The sequence below is a fragment of the Bufo gargarizans genome, chromosome 2, assembly GCF_014858855.1.
Source record: "Bufo gargarizans isolate SCDJY-AF-19 chromosome 2, ASM1485885v1, whole genome shotgun sequence".
NCBI classification, from domain to species: Eukaryota; Metazoa; Chordata; class Amphibia; order Anura; family Bufonidae; genus Bufo; species Bufo gargarizans.
The window spans coordinates 136802627-136827395 of NC_058081.1; the positions used below are offsets into that span (position 1 = coordinate 136802627).

Here is a 24769-nt window from a genome sequence, read left to right on the forward strand (position 1 = left end):
TATCTGGGTGCGTTATTTTTTCGTCAATGAGCGTATATGGGACGCAGTTCAGCTTACCTCAGAAAGTTCATAAATTTGTTTCTTAAGTTTTCCACTTTCCTCTCTAGTTTCTTGGGCTTTCTGTTCATCTTTGTGCTTTAGATAGCAGAAAAAGATAAAGATATAGTTAAAGGGTACCCGTCACATCCTTTTATGCTGCCCTCACTGAAAGCAACATGATGTAGTTACAGACACATTGGGGGACATTTTGGAAAGCTTTTACACCACTACCGTATCATAAAAAAGTTGAAAACTCTGCCATAATCTGCGACTTTTCAAACTTCTCATCACTTTTCTGAAATGGCCAAAAAAGGCGCGAGGCTTAGCGTGATTTACTGTACTTTACAGCAGAAACTTGTGTAACATAGCTGGATCCCTGGGTGGTGTAGATATGAGTTTCTAGCACCTGGTGTGCTAGAGATACACCTAAATTGATACATTATTGCAGCTTGCTCCTGGGCAGGCCAATCTAGATAAATTTCCCCCAGCAGTCCCTCAACTGCTAATGTACAGTTTAATGCTGGCAGAGCATGCCCGAGAAGAGTCATAGGCTGCCAGAGAAGAGTCCCAGTTATTCAGGAGTTCTTCCTCTTTTCCTGCCCAGTTGACAGTTTTCTACTAAAGCTCCATTTGCGTACCACAAACAGCGATTCCACAACACCAGACGTGTGCACTCTATACCACTGTGCGGACCCTTTCACCTCCATGGGTCCAAGATCCGTAAGATGCAGCCAAAGATAGGACCCAGAAGCACGCAGATGGGCTTCTGTGTGCTTCCGGGCCCGTGTCTCCATATGTCCTACCTTTAACAGCATCTTGTGGATTGCTGACCCACGGAAGTCAATAGGTCCGCAACTAGATGCGGGGGGTGCACATGGTTGGGGTCTGTGTCTTGCGGATCTGCGGTTTGCAGTCCGCAAAACGGACACGGTTGTGTGTATGGGGCCTAAGAAAGAAGCTGCTAGTCATCGGCAGGTGTGCAAGGAGTGGTGGAACTCATGAAAAACCGTGACTTCTCAGACATGAGCTGTAGTAGTAGTACAAGGCTACATATTTTCACCATGGACTTCCACTATTATTATTGTTAGGCTACTTTCACACTAGCGTTCGGGCGGATCCGTTCTGAACGGATCCGCTCATATTAATGCAGACGGTGGCTCCGTTCAGAACGGATCCGTCTGCATTATAACTTAGAAAAATTTTCGAAGTGTGAAAGTAGCCTGAGCGGATCCGTTCAGACTTTACATTGAAAGTCAATGGGGGACGGATCCGCTTGAAGATTGAGCCATATGGTGTCATCTTCAAGCGGATCCGTCCCCATTGACTTCCATTATAAGTCGGAACGGATCCGCTCGCCTCCGCACGGCCAGGCGGACACCCGACTGCTGCTTGCATCGTTCAGGTGTCCGCTCACTGAGCGGAGCGGAGGCTGAGCGCTGGCAGACGGATGCATTCTCAGTGGATCCGCCTCCACTGAGAATGCATTAGGGCCAGGCGGCTGCGTTCAGGGCTGCTCGTGAGCCCCTTCAAACGGAGCTCACGAGCGGACACCTGAACGCAGGTGTGAAAGTAGCCTAATATGGCTGCCTGTATTTGAGGAGCACTGTGGAACTAGGAAAAACTAACGTAGCATCAGTTTTTTTGAAACGTGAGCTACACGTCAGTAACTTAGTACTGCATCATCTGTTGCAACTGCGGTATACCATAAGATCACAACTGCTAAACTTCTAAATTGACTTTTTTCTATTTTTGGATAGACATTTTTATGTAAGGTTCAACCACATAAATCTCAGAAGAGGAACTGAACAACTGGATGTTGAAGAGCGTTTTACACAGAGGTCTAAGTACCAGGAAAAAAGCTGTGCATAACATTTCTGTATATGGATTGTACTGGTTACTGGTGGTCCTGACACCATTTTCATTATGGTAGACTATATACTGATATATAGATTAATATGGACAAGGCAAAGTGATCAGATACTAATTACACATATCCTACCTTTGCCATCCTGGTAACCCTGGCTTGCAGGTCTGATATTTCAATCTCGTGTCTTCTTTGCATTTCTTGAACTGTAGCTTCAAGTCTTTGTTGCTCCTGAGACAATACATAGACTTTCAGCACAGGGTTTTGGTACCGGCGAGTAATAGACACACATGGAGTTCAGCACTTGAACAAATGCCTACATAGCAGCATGTTCCTTCCTTATGAATGCAGTGTTGTGAACAATTAAGAAATTATAGGTTTAATAGTAATCCTCCAACTATGCATTATCCACATGCAAATTACAGGAAGCTTGCCAAATCCAAAATGTAGAGAATGTGCCTTGACCTAGTTCATCTTAATTTATTTGCGACGTCAACATTCCCTGGAGTCTATTTTAATTTATCATTAGCAGGCAAGAAATGCCCATTCAGCAGATTACGTTGTACTATAAAACAAAGGTCTACTATTTGTGTTTTACCCCCAGATGAAGGCTGAGCACCAAAATGCACATCAGGGGGACGCTTTACACCAGGGATGCCCAACCAAAGACGGACACTGCTGCGAGCTGCAGTGGATGTCTGTTTGCGGTTTAGCTCCATTGAACGCGAGCGGGTCCGCGGCATTCAAAGTGAAAAACAGCGACAGAAACACCTGCAGAATGAGCTGCCCGGTGTATGGCTACCTGCTGCGGTTTCCCTGTCGAGATGGGACATGTTACTTATTGGTGAAGATTTCAAATCCATGCAGAAAAAATAATAATTAATGTCCATATGAACGGCAATGCGGATTCCCACTACTTTACTTTACATAGACTTCACCACTGAATATACGCCCAAATCGTTGTGAATAAATTGCCATGTGGGCATACCCTAAATATATTACTGCCAAACACTCTATATGACAAACACAATACGTAGCACAGGATTCACCGACTGGGCTCCATCTTACCTCATCACGAATTTGACTTTCTGCCTTCACCAGATGACTCTGGAAATCTTCTTCCAACTCGGCCATCTGTAAGGCTGTCGTCTCCTCAGTTCTACAACATTTATGAGCCGGGATTACAAGGCAGACAAGTTATGGCAGCATCACACAATACCAAAGAGCAGGAAAAGTAGCATAAGTGAAGTGGAGTGCAGAGCACAAAGAGGATTTCCAGGACTTGCCTAAGGCAAACTGAGAAATCCCTGCAAACATATATTGTTCTGGATCACTGAGATAAACCAAAGCATGTGAGGTCCCACAGGTCATATGGAGCAGACCTCAGCGGAGGTATGGGAATACCTCACTCCTCCAGTTTCATGAACTACGTCATGGATGAAAGGACGGCTTGCTCCCTCTCATCCAGACATTTTCAGTCAGATAAAGATGAAAAACACATGCTGAAATGGAAAATCATTGTTTACCCACATATGAATACCAACATGGGGCAGACAGCTTGTTAGAGAGCATTCTGTCCCATGTCCTGCTTTCATGCTGTGCTGCTGCCATTGTATCCTGCACAACGTGCCTAACTGACCCTTGTGTCCTATTGTCAGGTGCCCCCTGCAAACCCCCTTCTAGCCATGGTTACGGAGGAGGAAAACTCTGATCAGACTCCAAACAAACCTTTTCAGAATGGACTCCAGTTTTTCAGTGTTCAGCCGATGAGCACGGAGGTCATGGGACACGTTCTCAAGCAGTTTTTCATACTGTTCAAGGAGGCCAGGTACAGAGACCTCCTGAATCTCCTGGTGTAAGCCCCATAGCTGCTCTCTGGTCTCCCTGCAAACACATGGATCAGAAAGGTTTCTTAGAACGCTGAGGGTTTCCACGATTCACGGCACATAACATTTATTTTACATTTATCGACAGTGTAAAACCTTCTCTTCATTTTCAGGTTTAAAGGGAACCTGTCACCAGGGAACCTGAGAGGAGTCCTGTCCCTGACTCATCTCATGTACAGGACTCATCTCAGGTTAATTTGCATATGTATCAAATCAGTTTCGTTTTACACAATAAAAGCACACAGAGCTATGGGGACTGGATATTGCGGATGCTAGCAGCCATCTAGCAGCCCATGTCCTCAGCTCTATACACAAAATCCCAGTGATTTAAGTTCCCCATACTATTAGATCCATCTAGCTTCAATGTATTGTCAGGGTGAATCCCACTTCATAATATATTATATACACACACACACACTATATTATATAATTAATGTTACTGATGTTATTACTGTACTGCGACTGGCAGCACTAGGGTAAAACCTCAAATCTGATAACATTTATCTCCAAGTGCTTGCTCTGGTTTTACCCCATACCCAGAGGGCATGCATAGGTTAAGTGGCTTCCCATAAAACTGACCGTCTTGGTACAAATCTTCAAAATAAGATGACACTATATAAACAGCCGATTTTGGCTTAAAGGGGTTGTCCATGCTGTAATAAAAATCCCTCTGTGTGCTGGCCTGTGGAGGGAAGACCGCCTGCTCAGTACTTCTTCCTTTGTGCTCATGTGACCATCGGGAATGGATGCGGGTTGAACAGTATAAAGCTGAACAGGAAGACGGGAGCAAATCTGGTCGGGACCTGAGCAAAGAGCTTACAGTCACTTGAGCGCAGCCGAGATTGTGGACTTAATGGTTCTCTGGATGGGTAAGTAGTGAGCAGACAGGTCGGCATACAGGAGAACCCGGGGGCTGTATCCCGGCAGATATGGATCCCCTATCCACAGGAGGGGGTTTGACTGCAGGTGGCCCCATTCCAGGGACTGCTGAGTACAGGGCTCCGTCATCTCCAGCAGTGCCATAGAACTGAATGGAGTGGCAGTGCACCTACATGATTGCCGCTCCATTAAAATGGGGGAACACACATCTCATGCATGTAAATAAGGTTTCCACAAACCCCTTCACATTCTACAGAATTTTGGCTGAACCACAAAATAGGATCATGCAGAAATAAAGATTGCCACTCATTCTTGCATATTCCACATGACAACACCAAGTATCTATGGCACCTCAAGGTGCCAGCCTCTTATTTCTGAAGGCAGATCCTCTAGTAAATACACGTCAGTATACACCTGTAAAAGTACTCTTAACAGTTCTAGGAAAAGGATTCTGTTTTTCATAGGAAAAGATTCTGTTTGCAGAAAGTGATCACTGCTAACGAGTGCCCGTTGCTTACATGCAGAACGCAGAGTAATAAAGCTGGATTATGAGCGTATAAACAGCGTAAGAAGCAATGACTCAGCAGGCTACGGCTGGATCGCCAGGAATGTGGGCGATGGCACTTTTCTTTTTATCTTCTACAAACAGGTGTATCTCTTAAGACCAGTTTTACACTCCTCCGTCACAAATACCTACTCTCACATCTCACAAATGTTTGCTGTCTAGGTGGAGAATTCTAACTGTGACTCAATGACCAGTGACTCACCCTGACCGGCCCTCCACCAACTGGTTCTACCACACAGGTCCCAGCCACTGCCACATTCCCACATAATTGTAAGATGGTCAGAGCTATAGGTTACAGGTATCACACCTCTCAGGCTTCATTAAAGGGTTGTCTCATGCAGAGAAAGTGAATACAAGGCACTTACTGATGTATTGTTATCATCCATATTGCTTCCTTTGCTGGCTGGATTCATTTTCCCATCACATTACACATGGCTCATTTCCAGGGATTACGACCACCCTGCAGCACAGATAATAGGTGGCCGGGACAGGAGCTGCTGCGTGCATATGAGTGATCCCACGGTCCCAGCCACCATAGAGGCCGGCACTTTTTCCTATAGTATGCAAACACGACCACCACTGCTGGATTGCAGGGTGGTCGTAACCGATGGTTACAAGCAGTGTGTAATGTGATGAAAGAATGAATCCAACCAGCAAAGGAGGCAATATGGACAATCACAATACATTAGTAAGAGTAAGTGCCTTGTATTAACTCTCTCTACATGATAAATGGTACTTGCTGAAGGGAGACAACCCGGAAATCTTTAATATACGTACTGCCAAAATTTTCATTCCATTTTTTTACTTTACAGGTCAGGGTTATTATCGATACACTTCTATGTTTTTTTTTTTTGTTTTTTTTTAAAGGGGCAGGCAGCAGGCAGAGGTATAAAATGAAGAAAAAAAACAAAAAACATCCTGCCGGCCTGCAGCGTTCACGTTCCGTTCATCACCTATTTGACCACTGCAACCAATCACTGACTTCAACAGCGTCACGCATGCACTGCGTCACGCCATGAAACCACTGAGGCCAGTGATTGGCTACAGCAGTCATGTGGAGGATTAACGGCACATGAATACTGCAGGCCCATGGCCGGGGACTGGAGCAGCGGGACATGTAAAAGGTGAGTAAGGTTTTTAGGTCTTTGGGGGCATGAAAACACATATACTCCTATTTACTCCTATTCCATTGGGCTGACACAAGTGAAATTTAAAACGTCATGTAAATGTCAGTGACTCAGCTGCCTGGGCTTGTTTTAGAGGCAAGACATGGAGGTGAAGTATGTGTGTGGCAGAGAAGGTGAGAGGTAAGTGTGCGCGTCGGCTGCAGACCAAGCTGCTTTCAGAGAACATAATCCTGCTTAAGGGCAAATGTCATCGGATTCAGCAGAGACTGCTGGAAGATGATGCCACAACGGCGTGACATGACTGAAAAACCAAGAACTGGACACACAGCGCAGGCCCGTTCCTCACATGCTTCTGCTGGATTCTCAGCATTCCTGGTTGCAATACATACAGTAAAGTAGCCATGTTTGGGGTCCACAGCAATCAAACCACTTGCTTGAATATGCCATCGGGGCTTTGTGCAGATTTCAGCACTTTGTGATCATATGACCATTTGGCACAAACTGTGGATGCCACCAGATGAGTGTGAATTGAACCTGACGGTATATGTAGTATTTTCTTGTCCAGCAGAATGAGATATTCATTACATGGGGGAACACACCAGAGCCCATGGCAAAATCACAGCGTCTGTAACATACTTGCCTTTAAAAATCCCCTTGGTTCCCCAAACGCTAGCTTCTGTGGATCCCCTGTACAAGCGCTATGTGCCGCTGTGTTTATGGGCCTTAAAGTGGACATGTCAGTTTTAGTAACAACCTGCATCCTCTGTGCAATACCAATTCTGGAGCATCTATTCTTATGACTCCATGTTGTGCAATTCCTCTATTATTCTTGCTAGAAGTTTACAAACAAATCACCAGCAGTCTGCAGTAAAAGGTACAGCTGGGTGTTACCAGTAGTAAGTGTGTGACTCTGTCCAATCAGCACTGCTGGTGGTAGACTGTGCAGGGACCCCCCAACTAGTAACACCCATCTGTACTTTTACTAGAACTTTACTAGAAGCTGCTGACCATTCATTCATGGCTTCTACCAAGAATAATACAGGAATGACAGAATATAGAGCCTTAGGGCTGTTTCACACAAGCGGATGCCGTGCGTGACATCCACTCCGTGAATGACAGCCAAGACCCGATGCGGACAGCAGAGGCACGGAGCAGTAACATGACTGATAATGCTCCGTGCTTCTCTGTTATCTCTTTACTACGAAATCCCGGTGAGATAAAGTTGTCACTGTGATTTCGAGGCACGGAGCATTATCAGTCATGTTAATGCTCCGTGCTTCTGCTGTCTGCATCGGGTCTTGGCTGCCATTCACGGAGCGGATGTCACGCACGGCATCCGCTCGTGTGAAACAGCCCTTATAGGGAACCTGTCACCTCAAAAATGCATCTACACCCACCAGCAGTACCTCATAGTAGCCCGCAGCCTGTTAATAATCATATGTTTCATCCTGTTGTCCGCTGCTGCGCAAGTAAAAAAAACAAACAAAAAAAACGCAGTTTTATTCTCTGTTGAGGAAGGGTTGAGATGTATGCATAGATATCCATGCATGCCTGCAAACACGTGCGGGCATGTATGGTATATATGTGCATACATTAACCACAGCATCATGGGACGATGTGCGCAGATGTGCCCAGCATCTGCGCACGTCTGCCCATGGTGATCCCCAAGGGGCTCATGGTGGCCCCTGTGGGAAATATGTGCCTCCTTTAGACCGTGCCCCTTATAATATATATCTATCTATCTCTATAATATACATTATGCCCCTTATATATGTGTATATATATTATCAGGAGGACATATGTGTATCTGCCATGGCTCTCCCCCAGGTGTATGTGTGTGTAAATATATATATATATATATATATATATATGTATGGGCCTATAACTGCCCATGTATGCCCCCAGGTTTATAATTAGTATATATATGTATATAGATGCGCCCCAAGTATCTACATACATATATATATATATATATATATATATATATATATATTATACTTAAATTTCCCCCATAGGTACGGCGTTCAGCCAGTTCCTGCAGGGGGGTGGATATGTCTCCAGGTGGCTGGTGACTTCAAAGGCTAAGGTCCCTTTCACACAAGCGTGATTTCCGCGCGGGTGCAATGCGTGACGTGAACGCATTGCACCCGCACTGAATCCTGACCCATTCATTTCAATGGGTCTGTGTACATGAGCATTGTTTTTCACGCATCACTTGTGCGTTGGGTGAAAATCGCAGCATGTTCTATATTCTGCGTTTTTCACGCAGCCCTGGCTCCATAGAAGTGAATGGGGCTGCGTAAAAAACGCATTGCATCCGCAAGCAAGTGCGGGTGCGATGCGTTTTTCACTGATGGTTGCTAAGAGATGATGTTTGTAAACCTTCAGTTTTTTATCACGCGCGTGAAAAACGCATCAAAACGCATTGCACCCGCGCGGAAAAAACTGAACAACTAAACGCAATCGCAGACAAAACTGACTGAACTTGCTTGCAAAATAGTGCGAGCTTCACTGAACGCACCCTGAACGCATCCGGCCCCAATCCGCAACGCCCGTGTGAAACCAGCCTAAGGGATCAATTGATTTCAGGCACTTTGTTGAGTTTATCAGCCTATTTACTATGCGGCCCCACCTTGTGTTTGTGACATGGCTGGGCGTGTGGTGCTGCTAGCCTCAGGGGGCCAACTGGCAGGCATACGTCACAGTCACACTATGATGTCACATCCCTGAGGAGGGGGCAGTGAGCTGTTTCTGAGGCTGATATAGGAGCCTGAAACCAGGAACAGGGGTCTCTTGCAACCAGACTAGAACCAGAGACACATGAGGACTGCTGCCTGAAGGAAGAGAGGCCCATTTGCCCCTGGAGATGGCTGAGTATACGCTGGGATGGCATTGTACCTCTGCCCTTGCAGTGCCAACCATATTCACCCCTTCCCTGCCTATCTCTTCACTGCTGCCTGCTTACTCCCGTAGCAGCTGAGTGTGTGTTTTGGGGTGGGCTGCTAAGGAATGTATGTACAGCTAGAGTGTGGGGTGGAATTGGGAATTGTCTGTTGTAGCTAGATTTGTATTGTGGTGTGTACGTCTATATGTATATATATTTATAACCATTGATCTATAAATATATATAGATATAGCGTATAATTAGATTACGATTATACCCCCCCTGGTTTACCCTTTTCCTACCCTGATTAACCCCTGGTTGTAACCCCTCCTTAACCGCCTCCGGACCGCCTAACGCAGATGTGCGGTCCGGAGGCGGCGGCCCTGCGCAGAGTGACGCATATACGCGTCATCTCGTGAGGGCCGAGATTTCCTGGGAACGTGCGCGTGGATCTCCAGCCTGCCAGCGGCGATCGCTCGCAGGCAATCTGGAGATGTGATTTTTTTTTAACCCCTAACAGGTATATTAGACGCTGTTTTGATAACAGCGTCTAATATACCTGCTGCCTGGTCCTCTGGTGGTCCCTTTTGTTTGGATCGACCACCAGAGGACACAGGTAGATGTGTAAAGTAGCACCAAACACCACTACACTACACCCCCCCCCTGTCACTTATTAACCCCTTATGAACGCCTGATCACCCCATATAGACTCCCTGATCACCCCCCTGTCATTGATCACCCTCCTGTAAGGCTCCATTCAGACGTCCGTATGATTTTTACGGATCCACGGATACATGGATCGGATCCGCAAAACGCATACGGACGTCTGAATGCAGCCTTACAGGGGGGTGATCAATGACAGGCGGGTGATCACCCATATAGATTCCCTGATCACCCCCTGTCATTGATCACCCCCCTGTAAGGCTCCATTCAGACGTCCGTATGCGTTTTGCGGATCCGATCCATGTATCCGTGGATCCGTAAAAATCATACAGACGTGATCACCCCATATAGACTCCCTGATCACCCCCCTGTCATTGATCACCCCCCTGTAAAGCTCCATTCAGACATTTTTTTTGGCCCGGAATTTTATTTTTATTTTTTTCTTACAAAGTCTCATATTCCACTAACTTGTGTCAACAAATAAAATCTCACATGAACTCACCATACCCCTCACGGCATCCAAATGCGTAAAATTTTTTGACATTTATATTCCAGACTTCTTCTCACGCTTTAGGGCCCCTAAAATGCCAGGGCAGTATAAATACCCCACATGTGACCCCATGGTATTCCGTGAGGGGCATATTGAGTCCATGAAAGATTGAAATTTTTGTCCCAAGTTAGCGGAAAGGGAGACTTTGTGAGAAAATACCAGAAAAATAAAAATTTCCGCTAACTTGTGCCAAAAAAAAAAAATTCAATGAACTCGCCATGCCCCTCATTGAATACCTTGGGGTGTCTTCTTTCCAAAATGGGGTCATATGTGGGGTATTTATACTGCCCTGCTTTTTAGGGGCCCGAAAGCGTGAGAAGAAGTCTGGGATTCAAATGTCTAAAAATGCCCTCCTAAAAGGAATTTGGGCCGCTTTGTGCATCTAGGCTGCAAAAAAGTGTCACACATGTGGTATCGCCGTACTCAGGAGAAGTTGGGGAATGTGTTTTAGGGTGTCATTTTACATATACCCATGCTGGGTGAGATAAATATCTTGGTCAAATGCCAACTTTGTATAAAAAAATTGGAAAAGTTGTCTTTTGCCAAGATATTTCTTTCACCCAGCATGGGTATATGTAAAATGACACCCCAAAACACATTCCCCGACTTCTCCTGAGTACGGCGATACCAGATGTGTGACACTTTTTTGCCGCCTAGGTGGGCAAAGCCGCACACATTCCAAAGAGCACCTTTCGGATTTCACAGGGCATTTTTTTACACATTTTGATTTCAAACTACTTACCACACATTAGGGCCCCTAGAATGCCAGGGCAGTATAACTACCCCACAAGTGACCCCATTTGGAAAGAAGACACCCCAAGGTATTCCGTGAGGGGCACTGCGAGTTCCTAGAATTTTTTATTTTCTGTCACAAGTTAGCGGAAAATGATGATTTTTTTCTTTTTTTCTTACAAAGTCTCATATTCCACTAACTTGTGACAAAAAATAAAAAATTCTAAGAACTCCCCATGCCCCTCACGGAATACCTTGGGGTGTCTTCTTTCCAAAATGGGGTCACTTGTGGCGTAGTTATACTGCCCTGGCAATTTAGGGGCCCAAATGTGTGAGAAGTACTTTGCAATCAAAGTGTGTAAAAAATGGCCTGCAAAATCCGAAAGGTGCACTTTGGAATATGTGCCCCTTTGCCCACCTTGGCTGCAAAAAAGTGTCACACATGTGGTATCGACGTACTCAGGAGAAGCTGGGGAATGTGTTTTGGGGTACCAGATGTGTGACACTTTTTTGCAGCCTAGGTGGGCAAAGGGACTCACATTCCAAAGTGCACCTTTCGTATTTCACCGGTCATTTTTTACAGATTTTGATTGCAAAGTACTTCTCACACATATGGGCCCCTAAATTGCCAGGGCAGTATAACTACGCCACAAGTGACCCCATTTCGGAAAGAAGACACCCCAAGGTATTCCGTGAGGGGCATGGCAAGTTCCTAGAATTTTTAATTTTTTGTCGCAAGTTAGTGGAATATGAGACTTTGTAAGAAAAAAAAAAGAAAAAATCATAATTTTCCGCTAACTTGTGACAAAAAATAAAAAGTTCTATGAACTCACTATGCCCATCAGCGAATACCTTAGGGTGAAATGGGGTCATTTGTGGGGGTTTTCTACTGTCTGGGCATTGTAGAACCTCAGGAATCATGACAGGTGCTCAGAAAGTCAGAGCTGCTTCAAAAAGCGGAAATTCACATTTTTGTACCATAGTTTGTAAACTCTATAGCTTTTACCCAAACCATTTTTTTTTTTGCCCAAACATTTTTTTTTTTTATCAAAGACATGTAGAACAATACATTTAGCGAAAAATTTATATATGGATGTCGTTTTTTTTGCAAAATTTTACAGCTGAAAGTGAAAAATGTCTTTTTTTTTTGCCAAAAAAAATCATTAAATTTCGATTAATGACAAAAAAAGTAAAAATGTCAGCAGCAATGAAATACCACCAAATGAAAGCTCTATTAGTGAGAAGAAAAGGAGGTAAAATTCATTTTGGTGGTAAGTTGCATGACCGAGCGATAAACGGTGAAAGTAGTGTAGTGCCGAAGTGTAAAAGTGGCCTGGTCATGAAGGGGGTTTCAGCTAGCGGGGTTGAAGTGGTTAAACCCTGCCACACACCCCCCCCCCCCCCCTTCACTGTACACTTGCAGGGTATTTATCCCCTGCATTGCTGTACAGTTCTGATATTATCCCTATTGTTAATCCTTTGTGTTTGTGGTCGGCTTACACCCCTGTAAGACCACCGTTAACCCTCGGTGTACCCCGTAGGGACAGTGCAGACGGGTAGGTTATTGTTAATATTACTTGTATGTGTGTATTGTATAGTTAGTTTGTGGGTGGAATTTGGGAACGTGTAGTGTAGTTGAGTACTGTATATTTAGTGCTGTATTGTTAGTGTATTGTGTGCGCAGTGTATTGTAGTAATAAATACTGTGTTACTTGTACCTATCTGTGTAACGTGTAGTTATTGGCGATAGTACAGTAAGGTGCATGCAGCTAGTGTAGCGATCAGTGTAAAGCATAGCGAAGGTATTGTGTTATTATATAAAGGCATAAATAGGCGGAGTCATCAATAGACGGCTCCTCCTATTTATGAATATTAATTATCGATATTCGCATAATATTGGTGATTAATATTCCCCCTTTACATTCTCCATCAGCGCTATAGTGACTTCAAGCTGGCCGGCACTATAGCGCTTGATGGAGAATAAAAATGCGTTTTTTTTAACTAATGCAGCATCGGACAACAGGATGAAACATATGATTATTAACAGGCTGTCGAGGTACTGCTGGCGGGTGTAGATGCATTTTTGAGGTGACAGGTTCCCTTTAAGAATAGATGCTCCACAATTGTTATTACATGGGGAATGCAAGTAGTCACTACAACAGACAAGTCAGGACCGGCGACAGGTCCTCTTTAAAGGTGTTCTCCAATATTTTGTAAAATTTGTCAGGAAGCAGTGGGCAGTGCAAAATAAAAGAAACAACTGTAACGCACCTTTAAGATGTCCCACCAGTCCCAGTCCCCACCACTCAGTCACTGAAAAGCCCAGCTGGTGTTTGGAGCAGTGGGATATATAAAGGGAAGATTCCTTTTTTTACATTGCCCAAACAAAGTCTCAGAGACCTCCTTTAAAGGGTTTCTGTCACCAGAATTAACCCTATTAAACAAGCTGACATTAGCGATGTGCTAATATCAGCTAAACCTATCTAGCCTATTCCTACTTTTATCTCTGCCCCCGTTACTCCAGAAATCTAACTTTTATAATATGCTAATTAGCCCCTAGGAGCAGGGGGGGGGGGGGGGGGCGTTGTTCCTGCTCCTAGAGGCTCCGTTCTCCCACCTTTGTCACCTCCCTCCAAGTCCTGATTGACAGGCTCGCAGCTTCCTCACCGCGCTTGCGCTGAATACTGAACGGCAGGAGATTTCACCAGAGCACAGGGCTGGCAGACAGATCCAAGCGCTGCCTGGCCCTGTCAATCAGGACTTGGAGGGAGAACGGAGCCTCTAGGACAGTGATGGCTAACCTTGGCACTCCAACTGTGGTAAAACTACAACTCCCAAGATGCCCCCCTTGCTTGGCTGCTCTCAGAACTCTATAGAAATAAATGGAGCATGCTGGGAGTCGTAGTTTCACCACAGCTGGAGTGCCAAGGATAGCCATCACTGCTCTAGGAGCAGAAACAACGCCCCCCCCCCCTTCCCCCGAGACTAATTAGCATATGATAAAAGTTCGATTTCTGGCGTAATGGGGGCAGAGATAAAGTAGGAATAGGCTAGTTAGGTTTAGCTGACGTTAGCGATGTGCTAAATCTGGTGACAGAAACCCCTTAAGTGTAACACATTTTGTAGACATACTTGGGCTCTATTTCTCTGCCGAGAAGCATCTGTTTGGCCCTCAGCAGGATCTGCACAATAGTGCCGCAAAACAACAGATTAGTACAGAAATCCCGACATAAGAGCGAACCTCAGACCAAGACGCCAAGTGTACAACAGCCAACACACACATTCTGACAGAACAAGAAGACAGTGCCCTCACGGCAAATATTGACTTGCGTCATCTGCATATTCAAAACGCAGTGCAATCTGCAGCCGCCATGTTATAGAGCAGGAGGAGCGGAGCAGATCCATTTATAGTTTTATTAGAAAAGAGTCATTTATACACTTGCATTTCTCCTCTTTCTATAATGTGTCGGTTCTGCAAATGGCATTTATCATGTAGAAGAAGTTAATAAAAGGCACTTACTAATGTATTGTGATTGTCCATATTGCCCTCTTTGCTGGTTGGATTCATTTTTCCATCACATTATAAACTGCTCGTATCCAGGGGTTACTACCACCCTGCAATCCAGAAACGGTGGACATGCTTGCATACTATAAGAAAAAGCACCACCCTATGTGCGCTCCTGCGGCCCTGGCCACCAGACAGGCCAATGTTTTTTCCTATAGTCTGCAAGCACGACCACCGCTGATGGTTTGCAGTAACCATGGAAAAGAGCAGTGTATAATGTGATTGAAAAATGAATCCAGGCAGGAGGTAATATGGTTAATCACCCTACATTAGTAAGTGCCTTGTATTACATTTCTCTACATGATAAATACCATTTGTAGAAGCGACAACTCCTTTAAGACCACCATGTACAGCCATCGGTGACTGACAGCTATCTATGTATACACACCTACACAGAGAATGCTATCAATCACTGATAACACCTCCCCCTTGTACAGCTATCTATGTATACACACTTACACAGAGAATGCTGTTAATCACTGGTAATACCTCCTGTGTGTACAGCTATCAGTGACTGACAGCTATCTATGTATACACACTTACACCGAGAATTATATCAGTCACTGATAACATCTCCCCTGTGTACAGCTATCAGTGACTGGCAGCTATCTATGTATACACACTTACACAGAGAATGCTACCAATCACTAATATCACCTCCCCCATGTACAACAATCAGTGGCTGACAGTTATCTATGTATACACACTTACACAGAGAATGCTACCAATCACTGATAACATCTCCCCCTTGTACAGCTATCTATGTATACACACTTACACAGAGAATGTTATCAATCACTAATATCACCTCCCCCATGTACAACTATCAGTGACTGACAGCTATGTATACACACTTACTCAGAGAATGCTACTAATAACTGATAACACCTCCCCTGTGTACAGCTATCAGTGACTGACAGCTATCTATGTATACACACTTACACAGAGAATGCAATCACTGATAATACCTTCCCCATGTACAACTATCAGTGACTGACAGCTATCTATGTATACACACTTAGGCCTCTTGCACACTGCCGTGTTTCACGGCCGTATGCGGGCCGTGGAACCGCGGCCTGGATCCCTCCTGAGAGCAGGAGCGCACGGCGTCACTGGTTGCTATGACGCCGTGCGCTCCCTGCTGCCGGCACAGTACAGTAATACACTGGTATAGATCATACCAGTGTATTGCTGTATAGCGGCGGCAGCAGGGAGCGCACGGCGTCATAGCAACCAGTGACGCCGTGCGCTCCTGCTCTCAGGAGGGATCCAGGCCGCGGTTCCACGGCCCGCATACGGCCGTGAAACACGGCAGTGTGCAAGAGGCCTTACTCAGAGAATGCTACCAATCACTGATAACACCTTCCCCATGTACAACTATCAGTGACTGACATCTATGTATACACACTTACCCAGAAAATGATATCACTGATAACACCTCCCCTATTTACAGCTACCAGTGACATGCCACACCATTAATTTCGGGGTCTCCATGGGATATGAGTTAGGCTCCATTCACACGCCCGCAATTGAAGTCTGCATCCGTTCCGCAATTGTGCGGACCTATTCATTCTCTAAGGTAATGGAATGGATGCGGACAGCACACAGTGTGCTGTCTGCATCCACATTTCCGGAGCGCACTGCCCATCTTCCTGTCCGCAGTTCCGGAGCGCACTGCCCATCTTCCTGTCCGCAGTTCCGGAAAAAAATAGAACATGTCCTATTCTTGTCCGCAATTGCTTGCCGGGTGTATTGCGGATCCACAGTTAGCAGATCCGCAATACACTACGGACGTGTGAATGGACCCTTAGGCTACTTTCACATTAGCGTTTTTTGCGGATCCGTCATGGATCTACAAAAACGCTTCCGTTACCATAATACAACTGCATGCATCCGTCATGAACGGCTCCGGTTGTATTATGTCTTCTATAGCCATGACGGATCCGTTTTCTATTGTGTCAGGACGGATCCGTTTTCTATTGTGTCAGGACGGATCTGTCTTGCTACGCACCACACTGCAGACACAAAAACGCTGCTTGCAGTGTTTTTCTGTCCGCGACGGGGACGCAACCAAGTGGAACGCATTTGGTGTGCTCCGTTTCGTTCAGTTTTGTTCCCATTGACAATGAATGGGGAAAAAACTGAAGCGTTTTCTTCCGTTATTAAGATCCTACGACGGATCTCAATAGCAGAATTGAAAGCGTGCTTGTGAAAGTAGCCTTTCCTTGTTCTTGTGACTGTGGGGGTCCCAGCGGTAGGACTTCCACTGATCTAATAGTTTTCTGCCATCCTGTGGCTAGAGGATTACCTTTAACCCCTTAGTGACCACCCAAACACCTTTTTATGGCGGTCAAGTCTGCACGGGTCCCTGCTCTCACATAAGAGCCGCACTCCTACTCTAAGAGCCTGGACTGGACTGCCGATCCAGGCTATGGCACCCGCTGCATGTGAGCAGTTACAGAGGTAGCAGACTCTCTGTGTATCCCACAATGTGTGCTCCTGCTCGGCCACCGTTTGCTGCGGCCCCACTGATACAGTGCAAGGAACCCGTACTCCGTACACCGCGGACAAGTCAGCCTTGTGTGACTATAGCGAATTTAAAGCGTGGTTGAAATGGTGAAGGTGTGACTGCGCCAAGAAAGGAAATGTCCCTACTTGGAGCCATGTCTGGACGAAATGGCCGAACGGCGCTGGAAGGAGGTAAAAAAGCATGGCAAAACATGCCGTGTGAACACAGCCAAAGAGTATAACACGCACCAAACTTACCACACAGCCGGAAACACCGATACATTTGGCACATCTGCTAGGTTTATGTGGTGTGATAGTAACACTGGTGTCTGTACAGAAGTGACTATAACGTCTGTACGGTATTTCCTCCTCTACAACACCTCAAAAATGTGGGGGAAAAAACCAAAATGTTGAAAATGCTTCAAAAACACCTAACAATTACAGTGCTTTTTCCATGTATTGAAAGGCTCTGGGAAATATGAAGGAAGCCTATAAGTAACATGTCAGACGGCCGCCTCCTGTATATCACACGGCGGAAAAATCCACCACAAAATACGCCAATCACTGCCCCGTCTTCTGATGGGGGATGTCGTCCGCCATCCTAAAACCCTGCACTAAAATCCACACCACGCATATGTGAGGGGGGGCACGTCTCCGGCGACAGCCACACGTATGTGAGGGGGGGCACGTCTCCGGCGACAGCCACACGTATGTGAGGGGGGGGCACGTCTCCGGCGACAGCCACACGTATGTGAGGGGGGGCACGTCTCCGGCGACAGCCACACGTATGTGAGGGGGGGCACGTCTCCGGCGACAGCCACACGTATGTGAGGGGGGGCACGTCTCCGGCGACAGCCACACGTATGTGAGGGGGGGCACGTCTCCGGCGACAGCCACACGTATGTGAGGGGGGGCACGTCTCCGGCGACAGCCACACGTATGTGAGGGGGGGCACGTCTCCGGCGACAGCCACACGTATGTGAGGGGGGGCACGTCTCCGGCGACAGCCACACGTATGTGAGGGGGGGCACGTCTCCGGCGACAGCCACACGTATGTGAGGGGGGGCACGTCTCCGGCGACAGCCACACGTATGTGAGGGGGGGCACGTCTCCGGCGACAGCCACACGTATGTGAGGGGGGGCACGTCTCCGGCGACAGCCACACGTATGTGAGGGGGGGCACGTCTCCGGCGACAGCCACACGTATGTGAGGGGGGGCACGTCTCCGGCGACAGCCACACGTATGTGAGGGGGGGCACGTCTCCGGCGACAGCCACACGTATGTGAGGGGGGGCACGTCTCCGGCGACAGCCACACGTATGTGAGGGGGGGCACGTCTCCGGCGACAGCCACACGTATGTGAGGGGGGGCACGTCTCCGGCGACAGCCACACGTATGTGAGGGGGGGCACGTCTCCGGCGACAGCCACACGTATGTGAGGGGGGGCACGTCTCCGGCGACAGCCACACGTATGTGAGGGGGGGCACGTCTCCGGCGACAGCCACACGTATGTGAGGGGGGGCACGTCTCCGGCGACAGCCACACGTATGTGAGGGGGGGCACGTCTCCGGCGACAGCCACACGTATGTGAGGGGGGGCACGTCTCCGGCGACAGCCACACGTATGTGAGGGGGGGCACGTCTCCGGCGACAGCCACACGTATGTGAGGGGGGGCACGTCTCCGGCGACAGCCACACGTATGTGAGGGGGGGCACGTCTCCGGCGACAGCCACACGTATGTGAGGGGGGGCACGTCTCCGGCGACAGCCACACGTATGTGAGGGGGGGCACGTCTCCGGCGACAGCCACACGTATGTGAGGGGGGGCACGTCTCCGGCGACAGCCACACGTATGTGAGGGGGGGCACGTCTCCGGCGACAGCCACACGTATGTGAGGGGGGCACGTCTCCGGCGACAGCCACACGTATGTGAGGGGGGGCACGTCTCCGGCGACAGCCACACGTATGTGAGGGGGGCACGTCTCCGGCGACAGCCACACGTATGTGAGGGGGGGCACGTCTCCGGCGACAGCCACACGTATGTGAGGGGGGGCACGTCTCCGGCGACAGCCACACGTATGTGAGGGGGGGCACGTCTCCGGCGACAGCCACACGTATGTGAGGGGGGGCACGTCTCCGGCGACAGCCACACGTATGTGAGGGGGGGCACGTCTCCGGCGACAGCCACACGTATGTGAGGGGGGGCACGTCTCCGGCGACAGCCACACGTATGTGAGGGGGGGCACGTCTCCGGCGACAGCCACACGTATGTGAGGGGGGGCACGTCTCCGGCGACAGCCACACGTATGTGAGGGGGGGCACGTCTCCGGCGACAGCCACACGTATGTGAGGGGGGGCACGTCTCCGGCGACAGCCACACGTATGTGAGGGGGGGCACGTCTCCGGCGACAGCCACACGTATGTGAGGGGGGGCACGTCTCCGGCGACAGCCACACGTATGTGAGGGGGGGCACGTCTCCGGCGACAGCCACACGTATGTGAGGGGGGGCACGTCTCCGGCGACAGCCACACGTATGTGAGGGGGGGCACGTCTCCGGCGACAGCCACACGTATGTGAGGGGGGGCACGTCTCCGGCGACAGCCACACGTATGTGAGGGGGGGCACGTCTCCGGCGACAGCCACACGTATGTGAGGGGGGGCACGTCTCCGGCGACAGCCACACGTATGTGAGGGGGGGCACGTCTCCGGCGACAGCCACACGTATGTGAGGGGGGGCACGTCTCCGGCGACAGCCACACGTATGTGAGGGGGGGCACGTCTCCGGCGACAGCCACACGTATGTGAGGGGGGGCACGTCTCCGGCGACAGCCACACGTATGTGAGGGGGGCACGTCTCCGGCGACAGCCACACGTATGTGAGGGGGGCACGTCTCCGGCGACAGCCACACGTATGTGAGGGAGGCACGTCTCCGGCGACAGCCACACGTATGTGAGGGAGGCACGTCTCCGGCGACAGCCACACGTATGTGAGGGAGGCACGTCTCCGGCGACAGCCACACGTATGTGAGGGAGGCACGTCTCCGGCGACAGCCACACGTATGTGAGGGAGGCACGTCTCCGGCGACAGCCACACGTATGTGAGGGAGGCACGTCTCCGGCGACAGCCACACGTATGTGAGGGAGGCACGTCTCCGGCGACAGCCACACGTATGTGAGGGAGGCACGTCTCCGGCGACAGCCACACGTATGTGAGGGAGGCACGTCTCCGGCGACAGCCACACGTATGTGAGGGAGGCACGTCTCCGGCGACAGCCACACGTATGTGAGGGAGGCACGTCTCCGGCGACAGCCACACGTATGTGAGGGAGGCACGTCTCCGGCGACAGCCACACGTATGTGAGGGAGGCACGTCTCCGGCGACAGCCACACGTATGTGAGGGAGGCACGTCTCCGGCGACAGCCACACGTATGTGAGGGAGGCACGTCTCCGGCGACAGCCACACGTATGTGACAATGACATGTATGTGAGGGAGGCACGTCTCAGGTGACAATGACATGTATGTGAGGGAGGCACGTCTCAGGTGACAATGACATGTATGTGAGGGAGGCATGTCTCCGGTGACAATAACGCGTCCTGTACACACTACATAACGCTAAGGTTAGCGGCGGCTGTGCACACTTGGCGTTACCTGGTCAGGTGCCGGGTCTCGTTCCCCAGCCTCCCCTCCAGCTCCTCCCAGGCAGGGGGCGGCTCAGACTGGTGATAAGCGGACAGGTTGAGGACCTCGGAGACCTCCTGGAAGCCGGCGCAGAAGTCCTGGAAGTCTATCAGCCCGTCTCCGTCCACATCCAGTTTGCGGAACAGGGGACGCACGAGGCGCGGCTGGAGCCCGAGGTCCGTGCACACGGACGTGAAGTCATCCAGCTCCACCAGCCCGGAGCCGTTCACATCGCAGGCGGCGAACAAGCTCCGGAGCTGCTCGAAGTCCTGCTCGGAGCCCATCAGCCCGGGGCGGACAGTACAGGCGGGTGGCGGTGTGCGGGTGCTCCTAGCACCTCATCAGCAGGACGCTCCTAATTACTGCCCGGCACCAGCTGCAGTAACGGGACGCTGCTGCCCTATAATACCAGTCCCGGTCGGAGCTCCTGTCGGTAGCATGTCACACGGAGGAGACGCTCAGCTCGCCACCTGCCCCGCATTCCTATAGGCGAGCCCCCGCCGGCCGTCCATGGTGAGGAGAGTAGTGAGTGCGCTATGTCCTCCTCACACAAGTGCCTGGTCCGTGCGGCTCCTCCCCGCACACCTCACCTGTCCTGAGGCACCGCTCCTCCCTCAGTCACATCTCCGCAACCTGTCCTGTTCCTCATACCTCCTTCCATCCGTGCGGCTTCCCAGGAGGAAATCCCGCAGCCTCCACCTCACCTAGTCTTCCTCACGGGTTAACCCTTTCGGCCTATTTCACAGCAGCAACAGGCTCTGCTCAGGTGCCTCAGCGGTTTTGCAACAGTCTGCATCCGTTAAGAACGGATCCGGTTGTATTATGTCTATACCCAAGACGGATCCTTCGCAAACTCGTCTCCATTCAAAGTCAATGGGGGACGGATCTGTTTTCTAGTGTCAGAGAAAACTCATCTGTCCCCATTGACTTGTGAGTTGAATCCGTCTTTCTCCACATCGCGGACAGAAAACGCTGCTTGCAGATTCTGTCCACGATGGGGACGCAACCGAACGGAATGCATTCTGGTGCGCTCTGTTTCGTTCAGTTCAGTTTTGTCCCCATTGACAATGAATAGGAAAATAACATAAGCGTTTTTCCCTGCTATTGCGATCCTATGACGGATCTCAATAGCGGAAAGGGAAAGCTCTAGTGTGGGTTCACACTACCGTTATGCCATTCAGCTTATAGGTTCCGTTTATGGCTACTTTCACATTATTGTAAGGGTGCTTTCACACTAGCGGCAGGGGACTCTGGTGGGTGAACAGCCTGTCGGATCCGTCCTGCTGCTAGTTCACGTGTGTCCCCGGACTGCTGCTCCGTCCCCATTGACTATAATGGGGGCAGAGTTTTGGCGGCAGCACACGCCGAGAGGCAGCCGGACTAAAAGGATTGCATTCCGTACTTTTAGTCCGGCCTCCTCTTGACATGTGCTGCTGCTGGAACTCCGCCCCCACCCCCATTATAGTCAATGGGGAATGGGGATGGAGCGGCAGTCCGGGGGCACACGTGAACTAGTGGCAGGACGGATCCGACAGGCTGTTCACCCGCCGGAGTCCCCTGCCGCTAGTGTGAAACTAGCCTAAGGGAAGCGTTTTTGCAGATCTATGACTGATCCGCAAAAAAAACCGCTAAAGAGTGACGCAAAATTTATGATGTAAAAACTCACTGGCAGTGTTGCTGTTTTTTACCACCCAGAAAAAGTTAAAGTTGCATAGTTAAAGGGGTTATCCCATCTTAGACAATGGGGGCATATCACTAGGATATGCCCCGATTGTCTGATAGGTGCGGGTCCCACCTCTGGAAAAAATCTAGTAGTGGAGCAAAATCGCCCAAGTTTCACCTGACATTTCAGGTCCTCTATGCAGCCGTTTTTAAGAGATAATAAAAAATGGCTCCATAGAGGAGCTAAAAGCTGGTGGTCTTGTGTAACGGGGGGGGGGGGGGGGGCTGAGCCTTTTCTAGGTATGCCCCTGGTCAGATCCCTAGAACTGTTTGCACCCGCTTTCTTTACAAATTTGCAGGGCTGCTCCATTTCATCAGGGATTTGCTTGCAGGATTTTCAGCCAATGCCAGAAGTGGATCCATCAGAAAAGAGAAGCAAAAAATTCTGCCTTTATATTTCCGATTCCTTTTAAATCCACTTCTGACTTTGACAAAAAAAATCCTGCGGGCAAAACCTCATCCAAAAACTGTGTGTGGCCGTACCCTCAAAGTACAAAGTGGCGGAGATTTTCAGAAATCTCATCCATACCCTGCAGAAAAACGGACTTGCACTGCGGGTTTTCAGTCCACACCACGCCAGTTTCTGCTCTAGGTTTTACCCGCTGCTTTGCGGGAGATGTGCTGCAATTCTACAAAAAAAAAGCAAATTTTGGTCAGTTTTTGCAGCCGTGGATTTCGGAGAAACCTGATGCTGAATTCCACAGTTGTTGTCTCCTATGGATGTACCTTCAATGTCCCATGGGCAGCATGGTGGCTCAGTGGTGAGAGTGTGAGCCCCATTGGGGACAGCAAGTGACGATGATGTCTGTGGAATATGTCAGCGCTATAGAAGTGAGTATAATAAATAAATATTACAGCCCCGCTCTAAACGGGTATAATAACTCCACGAGTAGGAGTCCTTTAGGGTTCCTAATGCTTATTGAGTCCCCGTATAAATACATTGTAATAAAAAATACCCAAATGATATTTGCATTTATTACTTTTTAGGGTTTATTCATAGGAGGAAGAGCAAAGTATTCAGTATTTAGCAACTCATATAATTGAATGTGTCTGTTATGACTGACGAGCAAGTAAATCCTGTATTCAGAACACGTTTGTCAAGATGTTGGATGTAATTGCTGAAAAGAACCTAAGGTGCTCTCGTCTGGTCTGATATGGAAGAAAAAGTTTATTTTGCTAGAAAAATAAAATCTATTGTTCTTCCACCTATATACTTGCTTTCTCCAGCAACTACTGGAGGCTCATGTTAAGCGCATATCATTCAGATTCTCAACTGCAGGATAGATGACGACACAATGAAATGATCATTAATAGCGGTATTATATCATCATGACTAACTCAGAATTAAATATGTATATCTAGTTATCACCATGGAATGTTATGGGAAGATGACTTCAGACCAGTTTCATAAGGCTGTTATCTAAGTTTGGTTGAGTAAAATTATAGGGGGGAGGGTGCGGTTCTAATATAATGTAATTGCTGCACACCACCTAAATCCTTTGAGTATATTGGGGCGGATTTACTAAAGCCGTCTAATATGTATACAGTGTAAACTAAAGCTGGTCATACAGTAGATGTATATCTGCTACACCAGCCAACCAACTATGTGTATAGCGGCCTTCCATCTAAGGCAGGGATGGCCAACCTGAGGCTCTCCAGCTGTTGCAAAACTACAACTCCCAGCATGCCCAGGCTGCCTACAGCTATCAGCCTACAGCAGGGCATGGTGGGAGTTGTAGTTTTACAACAGCTGGAGAGCCTCAGGTTGGCCATGCCTGATCTAAGGACTGGGCATGTTGCCAGAGGTATCTGTCAGCAGCTTTCTCCTCCTGTTCCTACTAAGGACACTTTTTACACTTGCGGCAGTGATCCGGCAGGCAGTTCCGTCACAGGATCTGGCAAAACTGATTGCATTTGTAAGACTGATTAGGATCCTGATCAGTCTGAAAAACGCCTGATCAGTCAGTAAAAAAATGCATTGCAATACCGGATCCGTCTTTCCGGGGCTATCTGGAAAAACGGATCCGGCATTTATTTTTTCACTTTTTTTTCGATAGATTCTGCATTCCGGTATTTTGAATGTCGGATCTGGCACTAATACATTC

General features: G+C 48.6%; 1 protein-coding gene across 1 annotated transcript in view; it reads right to left on the bottom strand.

Annotated features, from left to right (window-relative positions):
* LOC122929593 (ras and EF-hand domain-containing protein-like) overlaps positions 1-21509 on the bottom strand; it is a 58162-nt gene extending 36653 nt beyond the window's left edge. Inside the window, exons 1-5 of the mRNA XM_044283214.1 lie at positions 20913-21509; positions 3632-3787; positions 2972-3062; positions 2039-2134; positions 58-135 (exon numbers count right to left, since the gene is read on the bottom strand). Coding sequence (XP_044139149.1) covers positions 58-135; positions 2039-2134; positions 2972-3062; positions 3632-3787; positions 20913-21226 — 735 coding nt within the window. The 5' untranslated portion in view covers positions 21227-21509. The remainder of the gene's footprint in view (positions 1-57; positions 136-2038; positions 2135-2971; positions 3063-3631; positions 3788-20912) is intronic.
* Positions 21510-24769: the final 3260 nt, after the last annotated feature.